The sequence below is a fragment of the Pteropus vampyrus genome, unplaced genomic scaffold (genome assembly GCF_000151845.1).
Source record: "Pteropus vampyrus isolate Shadow unplaced genomic scaffold, Pvam_2.0 Scaffold202, whole genome shotgun sequence".
In the NCBI taxonomy this organism is placed as follows: Eukaryota; Metazoa; Chordata; class Mammalia; order Chiroptera; family Pteropodidae; genus Pteropus; species Pteropus vampyrus.
The window spans coordinates 1,849,360-1,864,344 of NW_011888983.1; the positions used below are offsets into that span (position 1 = coordinate 1,849,360).

Here is a 14,985-nt window from a genome sequence, read left to right on the forward strand (position 1 = left end):
GAGAGGCTCCCTTCCTGGCAGGCCTCAGCAGCAGAGTTGAGACCCCAGCCCACAGCCCAGTTTGGCTCTCACCAGCCCACACTCGTCCACTTTGCTGTCCTGCTTGGACAAGTGGCTGGCTACGAGGCCTGCTCACAGGCAGCCAGAGGAAGGAATTCCTATTCCTCCGGCTCTGTTTGCCTCTGCTCCTTTTGCACCCTGCTTTTCTGCTTTGCATTCAGCATCCCTATTTAGAAAGGGATCTGGTGGAGTGAAAAGAGCACTCGACTAGGAGTCCAAGACTGAAGTTCAGCCCTTCATGAGCTGTGGGGCCTGGGGTGAATCACTTCTCTCATGGGCCTTTGTTTCTGAGGTTCCCCTGTCCTCCTCCTCCACAAACTTTGTCAAGGTCTCTGAGGCTGTTGACACATCACAGAGGTGTGTAAATAGAGTGTGAGTGGTCACAGTGCCCCTGCCAGAGACTTTCATGGGCAGGAGCTGAAGCCGCATTGGCCACTGGTCATCTCTCCATCTCCCTTCCAGTCTTCCTCTCTAGCTCCCAGATGACCAAGCCTCATCCTGTACTTCAGCCTAGTGGCTTAGTTAATTCCTGCTGCCCACTGGGCAGAGCCCTTCCTACCTGACCCCGGTGTATAGGTGGCTCCCCTCAGGACACCCATGGCATAGAGAGCATCCCTGGCCATGTAGTTCCCCCTGGGGGAAAAGCAGCCTGTCTGTGGCCTCTGTGTGGCCTAGCCACTCCAGAGCTCAGCCAGGAAGGCCGGGAGGGACTTGAAGGTCCATCATGGCCCTCTGGCCCTCATACCTCCATGTAGATCCACGACTTTGCCCAGCTGAGTGAGAGCACGTACCAAGTGTACCACAATACCGAGGACCTTCGTGGGGAGCCGCACACTGTGGCCGTCCGGGGCGAGGATGATGTGCACGTGACCGAGGAGGTGTACAAGCGGCCCCTCTTCCTGCAACCCACCTACCGGTACCGAGGGCCAGTTCTGCACAGGACTCCCAGGGTGTTGGGCGTGTTGCTCTCTGGGCCTGTCCTCCACTGTGGCCTCAGTCTCACCATCTGCAGGTGGGGCTGAGTTCCCCGTGCCTATCTCCCACGGGAATGCAGGGAGGAGGGGGATGCCCAGGGTGTGTGGCCTGCCTGATGGGCTGCTCCCCGTCACCTGGCAGGTACCACCGCCTGCCCCTGCCTGAGCAAGGGGCTCCGCTGGAAGCCCAGTTTGATGCCTTTGTCAGTGTCATCCGGGTAAGCGGGGGTGAGAGCACGGAGTGGGGCAAGGGCCTGGAGAGTGGGTCTGTGTCTAGGCCCTGTCTCCATGGAGATGCTCAGGGTGGGTGTGGCATCTGGATTTCCTCAGAAGAAGTCCTCATTCTGTGTTGTGGATGGTGCTGAGTATGTCGGGTAGGTGTGTGTATACACATCTGCGTATCTCTGTGTGTGTGGTGTGTGTTCACATGTAGGGTGGGGTTGTGTGTGTTTGTGTGTGGATGAGTATTTGCACATCCTCTGATGACACAGCCCAGCACTTACTGGAGTACTGGACTTCGGCCCTGATCGGGCTGCTAACTTGCTGTGTGATCTTGGACAATTTCCGAACTCGCTAGACCTCAAGTTCCTCATTTCTTTATTGGAGCTAAAAATTCTTACCCTCTAGACTCTTCCACTGGTACTTGCTGAGTCCTGGTGGTATTTCTCTTCCAACCCCTTCAGGGTGTCACCTTATTTAATTAATATTTTACGGGGCTGTTAGATATGGCCTTGTCCCCTCTGAGTGGTTCTTGCTTTCAGAGACAGTTCCTTGATCTCCTCCAGGGTCTGGGAAGGAGGCAGGGCCTGCACAACCTGGGGGCAGGTGGAGCAGGGGGCAGGGTTTTGGGGTTTGGTGAAAAAGGCTGAGCTGCCTATTTGGCCCCATCTTGCCACAGGCTGTGGGATGGGGTGGGCCTATGTCCTAACCCCCTACCCCTCTTTGGTCCTTAGCCGGGGGATTTCTGGGACACGCCATTACATGATACTCATGGTTATTTTCCCAGGAGACTCCCAGCCTGCTGCTGCTCCGTGATGCCCATGGGTCTCCCCCTGCTCTCCTCTTCAGCTGCCAGACAGGCTTGGGCAGGACCAACCTGGGCATGGTCCTGGGTACTCTCATCCTGTTTCACCATAGCGGGTCTGCCTCCAGGCCAGAGTGAGTGGCATGGGACCCGGTTCCTCAAGTGGCTGCCCCAGTATGCTGGGGACATCTCAGGAGCTCAGAGCCAGAGCTGCAAAGGGGGCATCTCGGGTTCATTTTCTGGTTTGTCAGAGACTTGGTGGGTGACCTGGAGAAAGTCGCTTGCCTTTTCTGGGCCTTAGTTTCCCCAGTGGGGGAAATGCCCCTTGCCTCCCCCAACCTGATTTGAGAGGAAGACTTGGAACCTATAAGTCTGGTGCTTCTCAGTTGCTGTGTAAATGGGAGAGTGTCAACAGCAGGGCTGGCCTAGAGGCCTGTGGGAGTGCTGATTATGCTGCTGCCCCCTTCCTTGTCAGGGCTGTTCCCCCAAAGACCAAGCCACTGCCCATGGAACAACTCCAGGTGATCCAGAGCTTTCTCCATGCCGTGCCCCAGGGAAGGAAGATGGTGGAGGAGGTGAGCAAGGGGGCTGAGCAAGGAGCTGGGGCAGGGGCACTGAACTCCCCTCACCGGTGGGGTCTCTTTCTTTTCTGATACCCCCGCCCGCCTTCTCGGCTAATCATTCTGTCTCTCTCCTCTCTTCTCTCTCCCCCATCTTATCTTTCCTTGGCTCTGCTCCCTTCCTGCTGCTGTCCCCTCTTCCCTGCCTTGGTCCTTGGCACCAGGTGGACAGAGCCATCGCTGCCTGTGCTGAGTTGCATGACCTAAAGGAAGTAGTCTTAGAAAACCAGAGGAAGCTGGAAGGCATCCGGCCGGAGAGCCCAGACCAGGTGAGGTGGGGAGAGCTTCTGCTTAAGCACAAACCTTGCCGCCTCGTTCGTTAAGCCTGTTGACTGGCTTCTTTCAGATTGACTTTTCCTGGTTGCTTCTCCCACCAGAAGAGTGGCTTTCAGAGGAAGGGGAGATAGGGGAGCTGGGCTTGCAGGAAGGATGGATGAGGAAGAGGGGAAGTTTACTTTCCTTGACCAGGTGCCCTCACTGCAGAATAAACAGGACAGAGGAAGGGGCTGCTGACGGGGTGCTGGGGGCCTCTGGGTCCAGATATTTCCCAGACCGCTCATGGCTTGCCTTGAAAATAAAACCCATGATATTTCTTTGGGAAGGCCGGGGCTTGGTCCAGCTCACTGCTTCTGGAAAAGCGGTGGGTTCTGGGCTGTTTCAGCAGGGCTGTCCCCATGCTCTGGGGAGAGGAGGTTGGCTTGACAGTGTTTGCACACAGAGTATGGAAAGAATCTAAAGCCCGCAGAGCCTTTTTATTCTTTAAAACTTAAAAAACATCTTTTAAAAGCAATGTCATACATGGAAAATTGAGAAATTAGAGAAGGAAAAAAATCACTCATAATCCCAGCACAGCTGCTATGAGCACTTGGGGCTGGCTTCCTTCATTTTTCATTTTATGATGTTCTTGTGTAGGTTGTCCCAGCATGCGGTTTGCATCATGCTTGCTTTGTTTTGTCTTTTCCGTGTCCATACCTGATTGCTGTCATTGAGATTTTCTCTGGCCGTGTAACCAAGCCCATTGCGTGGTTCAGCCATCACTGGCCTGATAGGTTAGAAGCGTGGGCGTGTGGATGTGGGCAACCTGCTTAACTGCTCTATGCCTCAAGTTTCCCCACTTGCAAAATGGGACCACTAATGGTGATGACCCCATAGGATGGTTGTGAGGAGCAGGTCAGATAAGATCCATAAAGCACTTGGAAGGGGGCCTGACAGAGAGCAGGTGTCCCTGGCATGTCACCTGCCATGGTTTACTAAACAGGCCCCTTTTTGTTGGCTAGTTGAGTCACTTCCAGTTCCTCATCAGTGTAAACACTTTTACGATGAGCAGCTTCATGAAAATGACCTTTGATGCCTTTAGTATCATTTTCCTTAGTCTAGCTTAGGGGCTGGCACACTATAGCCCATCGGCCAAAACCAGCCCACCACCTGTTTTTGTAAATAACTTTTACTGGGACATGGTCTTGCCCATTCTTTTATGTGCTGTCTATGCCTCTCTTATGCTGCAGTGGCCGAGCTGGACAGTTGAAACAGAGACCATGTAGTCTGCAAACCTAAATACTTACTGTGTGGCCTTTTATAGAAATAAAAGTTTGCTGGCCTGGATTCCCAAAGATGGAATTAAGCTTCATCAAAGGGCATGACCTTTCCTTCGAGCCTATACCGATCTGCCTTGCCCTCTGGAGGGTGGTACTGACCTAGCAGGAGAACCCTGACATCCAAAGGCCGAGAGAGGGACACTAGGGACTAATCTCCTCTCTGACAACTCCCGCCCCCCCCCACCATTAGAGAGTCCTGGGCTGGGGTTAACACACTTATTTGGGGACCCAGCTCTGTTTGCCATCAGCTGTGTGACTTTGAGCAAGTCACCTCATTTCTCTGAATCCCAGTTTCCCCCCGTAAAGTAGTGGTAATGATTATAGCCCTTGGAGCACTGTCGTGAGAGTCTTTTCGTTTTCTTGCAGGGAGGGTCACAGGCTCAGGGGAGGGCGTCAATATACTTGCTCCTTAAACACAGAGGGTGTGCCACCCTGCATGGTGGATGGTGTTGGAGCAAAGTGGGGAGCCGCAGCCTGTCTCTGGGCTCAGAGCCTGTGGGGGAGGCAGCCCCTACACCAAGGACTGTAGTTCCTACTATATAGTCACCATAGCTCTCCCTGCACCAGGAGTTACCCGCTACAGATGGGGCAGAGTTAGATGCTTGGAAGACTTTCAGCCCAGCAGGACTGCGTTATGAAAAGAGGGGAAGATTGTTTTCTGGGGAGTCTCAGGCTTAACTCCTGCCCGTCCTGGGGTGGGGACTGGGTGACCACAGCAGCCCCATCTTTACGTTCTCGCCCCCTCTTCCTTTCCCCTTCTCTCAGGGAAGTGGCAGGCGGCACAGTGTCTGGCAGAGGGCGCTGTGGAGCCTGGAGCGATACTTCTACCTGATCCTGTTTAACTACTATCTCCATGAGCAGGTGGGGCTGGGGGAGGAGTGGACCCACGTCCCTTCTCCCGGAACCCCTCCAGCCTCCCCGCCACAGAGACAGGCGTGGGGTCATGAGGGATCCTTGTGGAGCTGGGGAGGAGAGTGGGGACATGTGTGTTGGTTCTTGAGGAAGGTGGGTGTTGGGGAGGCAAAGAAAGACCCGGATAAAGGGGTGGTCTGTGCTAGTTCGGGCAAAGCGGGACCCACCTCTCTTCACTGGGCCCTAGTCTCTGTACCCTTAGCCAGGGCATCGGGGTCCAGAAGGATCTTGCTTCAGACATCCTGGTCCTTGCTTCCCACCTTCTCATCCCTGCCCAGGGCCACCATAGTCTCTGGGGGCTCCCCCACCACAGGGCAGACAGAGTGAGTTCCGGATGGCACGTGCCCCTGAATCCCTGTCTCTCTCTGCCTTGGGCTGCAGTACCCGCTGGCCTTTGCCCTCAGTTTTAGCCGCTGGCTGTGTGCCCATCCTGAGCTGTACCGCTTGCCTGTGACACTGAGCTCATCGGGGCCTGTGGCTCCTGGAGACTTCATCTCCAAGGGCTTCCTGGTGAGTATGGCTGGCTGTCTGGGGACGTGGGAATGTGTGGGGGCTGGCCCTTGATTCCTGTGGGGTTGGGTTGAGCATTGTCCTCACAGGAGGCAGAGGAGCAGGTGCAGCTTTGGCCACTGTTCTAGTCCCTGCTCCTCAGTCTCAAACCCAAGTGTTCTGGGCAGGGAATCAGAAGGCCTGGTTCTAGTGTTTTTGCCACCAGCTTCTCATCTTTGAGCCTCAGTTTCCTCATCCAGAGAGTGGGCACCATCGCTCTTCTCCTTGCCGGGGCAGTGATGAAGCTCTGAGTGTACAGAAGTGCTCTCCAAACTGTGAAGTGTGGTCCTGCCCCTCCTTTGCTTCCCTCGGGCTGGCTCTGACCCTCTCAGGGACCGCTGTGGGTCCCAGGCTTGCTGCTCTCCCCACAGGGGGCGGACGATCTCATCTCCCTAGATGCACTCAGCACCGTCAGAGAGATGGACGTGGCCAACTTTCGGAGGGTGTCTCGAATGCCCATCTATGGCACAGCCCAGCCTAGTGCCAAGGTGACCACCCCAGGGGGCCTGGGTCCACTATTGGGGTGGCAGCAGGGGGCGGTTTGAGCTTTTTTGCCGACTTTTCTCCTGTCCCCCCAGGCCCTGGGGAGTATCTTGGCCTACCTAACTGATGCCAAGAGGAAGCTGCGGCAGGTTGTTTGGGTCAACCTGAGGGAGGAGGCCGTGCTGGAGTGTGATGGGCACACCCACAGCCTGCGACAGCCTGGGCCCCCCATGACCGCTGACCAACTGGAGGTGAGGCCCTTCTGCCTCCTACATGCCCCTATCTTGGAGGCCTTCTGGGGAACTGGCTTGGGAGGGTCTTTAGAAGGTCTTGTATTCCTGTGGTGCAGATGGAGAAACTGGAGCCCCAAGGGAAACAGTCTCAGGGAGTGGCTGATTGCGGCTACCTGCCTGTCTCTGGGTCTGGTTGTGACCCCTGAGGCTCAGGAAGGGGCAGGCATGGGCCTGGAAGCCAGGACTGGCCCTCGCCATGGAGGGCTCTGGTCTTTCAGGGCTGGCCTGGAGGTTGCCTCAGCAGCCTGTGCCCTCTGTCCCACCCTCTCCTAGAACCTGGAGACCCAGCTGAAGGCCCACCTGAGCGCGCCTCCCCCAGGAGCGGAGGGCCTACGGACCCACAGATTCCAGACGTGCCTCACCACGCAGGAGGTCTTTAGCCAGCACCACGGGGCCTGCCCTGGCCTTACCTACCACCGCATCCCTGTGCCAGACTTCTGTGCCCCCCGTGAGGAGGTGAGGGGGCCAGGCAGGCGAGGACTGGGAGAAAGAGGAGACCCCCCGCCCCCTGGCCTGGGTCTTGGCTGTGGACACAGCTCTGCTGAGGGACTGGGAGCTTATTCCACAAGGGTTCAGATTTGGCTCAGGTGGTTTATCCACATCCCTTCCAAGCTTGGTGTTTGTGCACGGGCGCGCACGTGCGTATATATGTGTGTGTGTGTGTACAAATGTGTGTTTATTATGTATCATAGGTGTGTATGGGGGTGGAGCATGTCTGTGGCCTTTGTGATACATGTGTGTCTGTTGTGGGACTGTTTGGAGCGGGTGTGGGTGTCATTGTGGAGTGTGTATATGTGTGTGGTGCATGTCTTTTTATGGTGTATGATGTATATTTTGTCTGGGGGACAAGTATGGAGAACGTGTCTTTTGGGGAGTTGTGTGGTCAAGTATGTGTATGGGGTTTGTGCAGGAGGGTGTTGTGGGCCGCTATGCGTGCTTGGTGTGTATCATGTGTGAGTCGTTCTGGGCCTGTATAATATGTTGGTTGTTTGGGTGACGTGTCTGTGTGGGTCTGTGTGGGTCTGTGTGGGGTGCGTGCAGGGCCTGTCATGTGTTCCCTGCCATGTGTGATGAGTGAGCTTGGATTTCCTGCCTCATTTTGCTCTGTGGGTCTGGTAACCTGTAGTTTGCTGCCCCCTGGTGACTGCACACTGCAGTGGTCACTGCTGCGTGGTGAGACTTATCTCAGGCTGGGACCACATCTCAAGCTGGCAGTAGAATAGGGGGGTCCACGGATAGCCTGGAGGTGCAGCACATGGGAGTGCGTATGCATGCGCTTGTTCTTCCTGGTGGATGGTGGCAGGAGCCCCAGGCGTGTGTGTGTCTCTGCTCAAGTGTCCTGGTCCTGGAGTGGTCACGCTGTACACGGGGGTGGGGCTGTTTACATGCATCTGGTCTTGCGTGTACACAGTGAGTTGAGGTGAGCCTGACACAGATCCTGGCACGGGGCGAGCACTCCCTTTGTGGGGTGAGCTGCCTCAGGAGCCTGTGCAGCCAGGAGCACCCACTGACTCAGACCTTGGTCTCCCCACCTAGGATTTTGACCGGCTGCTCGAGGTCCTGCGGGCTGCCCTTGCTAAGGATGCGGGCACTGGCTTCGTGTTCAGCTGCCTCAGTGGCCAGGGCCGAACCACAACTGCCATGGTGGTGGCTGTGCTCGCCTTCTGGCACATCAGAGTACGTGCGGCATCTTGTATGAGGACAGGAGTCTGCCCAGGAAGGGTGGGCGCTCGGTCCCTGGGGACACTGGCTATGCCAGGAGGGTGTGGGGGTAGAAATTGTGCCCTGGTGGTCTCAGAGTCCCCTTTCATCAGTCCTGGGCAGAGGGCAAATGGGGCTGGCAGACCCCTGGCAAGGGGCTCCTGGCATGAGGGAGAGGTGCAGCCTGGGGAGGCGTGCTCCCCATCCCACCAGCTGTCCTCCCTCAGGGATTCCCCGAGGTGGGCGAGGAGGAGCTCGTGAGCGTGCCTGATGCCAAATTCACCATGGGGGAGTTTGAGGTGAGCACGCCCAGTGGAGTCCCCAGGGGACACCTCGGGGAGGGGAGAGGGCAAGTCTTGCTGGCAGGTCTGGGGAGGATCTCCAAGCTCTCCTCAATGCTGTTGCCTTCTTCTACCTCATCACATCAGTGCTTCTCTGTTCCCATTTTACAGATGAGCAAACCAAGGCATGGGGCAGGTGGGCTCTGGGGTCCTGGCAGATGACCATTGGAGATGGGGGGCCTAGACCCCTCTCACCCTGCCTAATCCTGCTACTGGGCTACTGTGTAACCTGGGGGAGTCTGTTGGCCACCAGCCTGTCTGGAGAGCATTGACAGCCCCCTCATAGGCAGCTGGGACCCGGCTATGGTTGGTGACCTTGGAGCAGGGCCCTGGCCTGCCCCGCCCCCACCCCCATCTCAGCAGGGCCTGGGTGGGCAGACGCTAACATTTCTGAATTAGTCACCCATGTATTGTGTGCCTGCCACATGTCGTCTTCCCAGACACCTTGCAAATAGGTGGCGAAGTCTTCCCCTTACAGATGGGGAACGTAGAACTCAGAGTCAGCACTTATCTACCTAGTGTCAGTGTTGTGGTTGGCTCTCGCCTCCCTGGCCAGCCTCACCATGTGCCCCTCCTTGCTGTCCTGCCGCCCCGGCCGTCATGCAGGTCCTCAAACCCACCAAGCTCTTTCAGCTTCCAGGCCTTTGCATATGCTGTTCTCTTACCGTGGACCTCTTTTCTCTTCCTTCTCCTGGCTGCTTTGCTGATTCTTTTCTTATCTTTTTTTTTTTTTTTTTTATAGTGGTAAAATATACATAGCATAAAATTTACTGTTTTAACCATTTTTAAGTGTACAGTTCTGCGGCATTAAATACATTCTCACTGTTGTACAACCAACACCACTGTTCATCTCCAGAACTTTTTCATCATCCCAAACCGATTGTACCCATTAACCAATAACTTCCCATTCCCTCCTCCCTTTAGTCTCTGATAACCACTGTTCTATTTTCTATCTGTATGAATTTGACTGTTCTACATACTACATATAAGTAGCATCACATAATATAGTACTTATAATAAATACTTGTTCTTTTGTATTTGGTGTATTTCACTTGAGATAATATCTTCAAGGTTCATCCATGTTGAGCATATATTAGAATTTCATTCTTTTCAAAGACTGAATAATATCCTATTATATATACATGTGTGTGTGTATATACATATATATACGCATATATGTATGTGTGTGTGTGTGTGTGTGTGTGTGTGTGTGTGTGTGTATATATATATATATACTGCATTTTGTTTATCCATTCGTCTGTTGATAGACACGGGTTATTTCCACCTTTCGGCTGTGAGTAATGCTGCTGTGAACATCAGTGTACAAATAATCTGTTCAGGTCTCTACTTTCAATTCCATAAGTGGAATTGCTCGATCATATGGTAATTCTGTATTCAATATTTGAGGAACTGCCATATTGTTTTTCATAGTAGCTGTGCCATTGTGTATTTCTACCAGCAAGCCACAAGTGTTCCAGTTTCTCTACATCCTTGCCAACACTTCTCGTAGTTTTTTTGTTTTTTTTTTTGTTTTTTTAGTAATAGCTATTCTACCGGTTATGAAGTGGCATCTCATTGTGGTTTTGATTTGCATTTCCCTAATGACTAATGATGTTGAGCATCTTTTCATGTGCTATTTAGCCATTTGTATATGTTCTTGGAGAAATGTCTGTTAAGTTCTTTGTCCGTTTTTGATTTGGATTGTTTTGTTTTTGAGTTTTAGGAATTCTTTATACATTCCCCAGTCCACTGGGGAACATCCAATAGCGTGTGAAGAGAGCTGGAATAGACCTCGGTTCTGAGGGCTGAGAGTGCAGCTGGGGAAACCCAGCAGGGGAGCCTAGGAGGGCTTCATGGAGGAGGTGATATTTGAGTGCATTTTAGAAAGATGAATGAGTCCACTGGGTGAGAGGGAGATGTGTGCAGAGGAGATCAAGTGTGCAAAGTCAGGAGTCTGGAAAGGTCAGGAGCTGTTTAAGGCTGTGATTGGCCAGAATGAAAGGAAGTGGTCTCTAGGTGGGGGGACCTACATTGTGAGGATCCTGGAGGGTCATACTATGTATTTGACCTTAACCTTGAGGTCAGCAGAGAGGCAGAAGAGTTATGATCAGACTTTCATTCTGTGGGGCCCATACCGTGGAGGAGGGAGTGGAGAGGAGAGGCAGGGCCTGAGTGAGGAGGGGGCCGCTTGGCAGGAAAGAGAGGCCCAGTTCCCATTGATAGGCTTTAGGGACCACTGGCCATGGGGTTAAGAGGGTGCCCAGGATGACCTTTGGGTTTCTGGCTGGTAGTGACAGCCAAGGAGATGGAGAATTCACGGGGGAAAGCAATTTAGGGGAGAGGCTAGGAATTCAATTCATTGAGTTTGAAAAACCTGCAGCTTTTTGCCTGGGGAGTTCCCTGTGGGACATATTTCTAACTCTGTGCCTCCCTGGGGACCCATCTGTGGTCTGCCCTCCTCTCGAGCTTGGTGTTGGTCCAGATCCCAGGTCCAGGGTGTTGGCTGGGTTGCAGCCTCTCCCCATGGCCTGAGCCAGGTTAGCTGAGTCCTCCCAGGCTATGGATCCTCTCTTCCCACTAGGCTGTAACTCCACCCCTGCTGGTGTGCCAGCCCTGGGCGGGTCCTTTCTGAGAAGCACTAGAGGATGGAAGAACCTCCTCCCCAGGATAGTCCCGCTGTTGACCCACCTGTGGAGGTGGGGACGGTGGGCCGTGTGCGTAGGCAGCGGCCAGATTGAGAGAAGAATTAGGTCGGGCTTCTGGCCTTTTGTTCATTTAGCAACTGTCGACGGGGTGCTACTCGGTGGAAGGGCCTCACTCTCAGGGGTCAGGGAGCTTCTCATCTGGTGGGAAGCGGATGTGAAACAAGTGAGCACATGGGTGGATGAGCAGATGCCCTTGACTGTGGGGCTCTGAAAGGACTGTGCAAGGTGTTGGGGGTGCACTGAGGGGCTCCAGGAAGGCATTGTCCTGAAGGGAGGATTACGAGTGAGGCAGGAGGCAGGTGGGGTCAGGCAGTGTGGGGCCTTGTAGACCTGGGAAGCTATCAGATATATGTTGAGTGCAAGGGAGCCATAAAGAGTTTGAAGCCAGGGATTCTACAGATGGGACTTGTTCACATTTGTCTTCTCATTAAGCCCTCTCTGGCTCCCAGGGAGGAGGTGGGGCTGCTGCAGTGGAGATGAGAGGGGATGGGGCCTGGATTGGTGCTGACTGTGGGGGTACAGGGTAGAGAGATTCGTAGAGGGGATCCACAGGGAGTGGTTGAGAGGAACGATGGGGGAAGAGGCCTACCCCACAGAGCGACCTTCACAGGCCTGTCTTCCCAGCAATAAAGGGGGCTTACATCAGGTGAGTGGTGTCCACACTGGGTTCCCCATAGCTGGGTGTCCCTGGAGTGCCTGGGGGCTGCTGTGGGGTGAAAATAGAGCCAGCAGGGTCCCCACTTAGGCTCATCATACACCCTACCTCACCCCACCAGCCCCAGTTACACAACTGTCTGTTTTGTAGAGTTCTCGATAAGGTTTTGTTTGAAGCAAGGTTTCTACTGCTTAAAAAAACAGACACCTTAGGAGCCCCAGCTTCAGATACCCAGGAACCCCCTTGTTCCCCACCCCGAAGGCAGGCAGGGCTCTGTGGTCAGGGCCTGGGGCTTGAGGCCGGCATGGCCCTTAGTATGGGGTGAGCCTGTTCCTGAGGCCCCACCTGCCCACCTTGGTTTTCTCTCTGCTCAGCCCCACTCCTCTGGCCCCAGGTGGTGATGAAGGTGGTGCAGCTGCTGCCCGATGGGCACCGTGTGAAGAAAGAGGTGGACGCAGCTCTGGACACAGTCAGTGAGACCATGACGCCCATGCACTACCACCTGCGGGAAATCATCATCTGTACCTACCGCCAGGTGAGCCCCACCCCTGATCCAGGTTCACAGCCCAAGGTGTGGCCACCGGGGGGTGTGAGGTGGCTGGGGGGTCCCGTGGGACCCCCAAGGGCTCTTGGTCATTTCTCCACCTTCTGGAAGTGGAGGTGATCCCTGAAATGGAAACATATCCAGCCCCAACTCTCCCTGGCTTGGTTCTGGAGTGCAGGGTGGGGTGTGCGCAGGGGCGATGTTCAGAATATTTAAGAGCTGTTGCGGCCCTGGGACCCATCCAGTCAACGTGAAAACCTGTCCTAGATCCCTGTGCCAGGCTTTAACCCTCCAGTTTCTGTCTTGGGGAGCCTGGAGATCCTGGGCAGGAGACAGCTGGTAGGTAGGGCCACTCTGTGGTCCTGGAGGGTGTGTTTAATAAATGGCAGGGCAGCAGTTCAGTGGTTCAACAGCTGATGCTGCTGAGGGACTGAGCATTCGATTATAAAAATCAGGTTTCCATAAAAGTCCAGATTTTATGTAAAAATTCAGATTTTCAGCCTATCTAGAAAAATGTGCCCTCTAGTCAGCCATGGTCCCCACCATTCTGCCACACGTGGCCCTCCTGACCCAGTCATGTAACCTGCCAGGCGTTAGATTTTGTGGCCTCTGGGCTCTGTGTGGAGCGCACTGACCTGCCTGATTCTGTTCTCTGGCCTGGTGAATTAGGTTGGCTGTTGGGGCAAAGGAGGGTGCTGGAACAGGAAGGGGCAGCGGTGGGGAGGACGGGGCGCTTCAAGGATACTGTGCCTGAAGTGAGTGAACACCCCCATGGGTGCCAACCTTTTGTTTTCTGCTGCTGGCCACTAATTCCCAAAGATAGCTTTTGCCCGTGGCCCCTGCAGAGAAGGGGCTGCTTCAAGCCAGGCCCATGCTCTCCCTGAACCCAGGCAGGCCTTGGTGAAATGGCTGATCCAGGCCAACCTTTGCTTAAGGTTATGGATCAGACCATGATTGGGGCAACAGGTCAGGTGCTTGCCTGCAGGCAGGGCATCTGGGGTCAGGCTACGCCCAAGGTCAGATGTCAGTTGGAAAGGCTGTCAAATAAGAGGTAGGAAGGGTAGTTAAGGAGTTTCAGAAAACGGACTTTGCTGAACTCTAAAAGATGGACTAGTTTTCCCCAGGGCCTGCAGCTGGGTTTTATCTCCTTTTGAATTACCGTTGGGTCTCACTCATAGTGGTCTTGTATGCTGCCGGGTGGCAGCGATGAACTACAAAACTGAACAGCGTTCAGAGGATACAGAGAGGGCAGAGCACTGAGGGAGGCTTCCAGTTCGCTGTAGCTGGAGGCCCAAGTAGTCGAAAAGGGATGTCTAGCTTTGCTTCAAAACATCATAAGTCCCCCACCTCACACTGGCCACGCTCTGTTAGCCTCCCCTTCCCCACATCCCCTTCCTTCCAGTCCTGCTAGCCCTTAAGTGTCTTCAGGCATTCTAGGTATCTTGCCCCACCCCCACACCCAAAGCTGATAGGCCACCCCTCCTCTGAGCTCTGCAGCCATGGATGTCCTTTGTGAGGCACAAAAGGACATGGAGTATTAAACGGGTATGAGCTATGGGGAGAGAGGAGGGGTCCCACAAAGCCGAGCTTGAACAATCCCAATATAATGAGAGCCCGGGAAGGCACTTCAGGTGGGAGAGACTGCATGGGCTAAGGCCAGGAGGCTGAAAGATGTAAAGTGAGCTAGAGACAGTGAAGGTGCTTTTGTGCTCACAAACACAGCTGTGTTGGGAGCCGTCAGAGATGAGGTTGGATGGGTAGGTTGGCTCTACTCCATTGGCAGTAGTGAAGGAAGAGTGGTGTGGTTGGGGCTACATTCAGCAGTGGTTGCTCTGGCTGCCTTTGGGGTGTAGAATGTTCTGATGAGGAGGGAGGAAGCAGAGCCAAGGGAGGGCCCTCACCCTCTCCCTACCAGGCCCACCAACCCCATTCCAAGGGCCAGGATGGTGCTGACCTTTGCTGTGGGAGGATGGGGATCCCTGGTGGCGGTAGTGGCTGCGGCAGGGGCGCGGCAGGGTGGTGGTGCAGTAGCAAGATGTAGGGTCATTCCCCAGTATAGCCGCCAGGTGGCCCCAGTGAGCTGAGAGGCAAACTCTCAAAGATGCTGGCTGACCAGCAGAGGGGCCTGAGAAACCCTCTAAGCCAGTCCTTCTTGCCCTGGCTGCACAATAGATTCACCTGGGAGCTTTAAACACCCATGCCTGAGCTCCATCCTTAGAGAGTCTGATTTAGTTGGTCTGCTGGGGGTCCAGGTCATGGGTCTTTTTTAAAAAAAATTCCCTAGGTGATTCCAATGTACAGTCAAGTTTGAGAACCGCATCCTATAAGCAGGGGTTCCCCTACTTTAGTGAGCTTCGGGATCTCCTGGAGACTTGTTAAATGCATGTTGCTGGGTCCCACTCCTGGGTTTTTGATTCTGTAGGTCTGGATGTCTAGCAGGCTCCTAGATGATGATGATGCTTCTGGCTGGGTACCACACTTGTCAATTTCTGCAGCGAAGCCAGCTGAGATTTTATAGGGATTGCTTTG

At 54.3% G+C, this 14,985-nt stretch overlaps 1 protein-coding gene across 1 annotated transcript in view; it reads left to right on the plus strand.

Moving 5' to 3' along the window:
* The window catches only part of PALD1 (phosphatase domain containing, paladin 1), a 78,975-nt gene that overhangs the window by 41,647 nt on the left and 22,343 nt on the right, over positions 1–14,985 (plus strand). Inside the window, exons 8-18 of the mRNA XM_023537855.1 lie at positions 2,041–2,192; positions 2,534–2,633; positions 2,843–2,947; positions 5,039–5,134; positions 5,567–5,695; positions 6,106–6,222; positions 6,313–6,468; positions 6,784–6,966; positions 8,047–8,187; positions 8,439–8,510; positions 12,307–12,447. Coding sequence (XP_023393623.1) covers positions 2,041–2,192; positions 2,534–2,633; positions 2,843–2,947; positions 5,039–5,134; positions 5,567–5,695; positions 6,106–6,222; positions 6,313–6,468; positions 6,784–6,966; positions 8,047–8,187; positions 8,439–8,510; positions 12,307–12,447 — 1,392 coding nt within the window. The remainder of the gene's footprint in view (positions 1–2,040; positions 2,193–2,533; positions 2,634–2,842; positions 2,948–5,038; positions 5,135–5,566; positions 5,696–6,105; positions 6,223–6,312; positions 6,469–6,783; positions 6,967–8,046; positions 8,188–8,438; positions 8,511–12,306; positions 12,448–14,985) is intronic.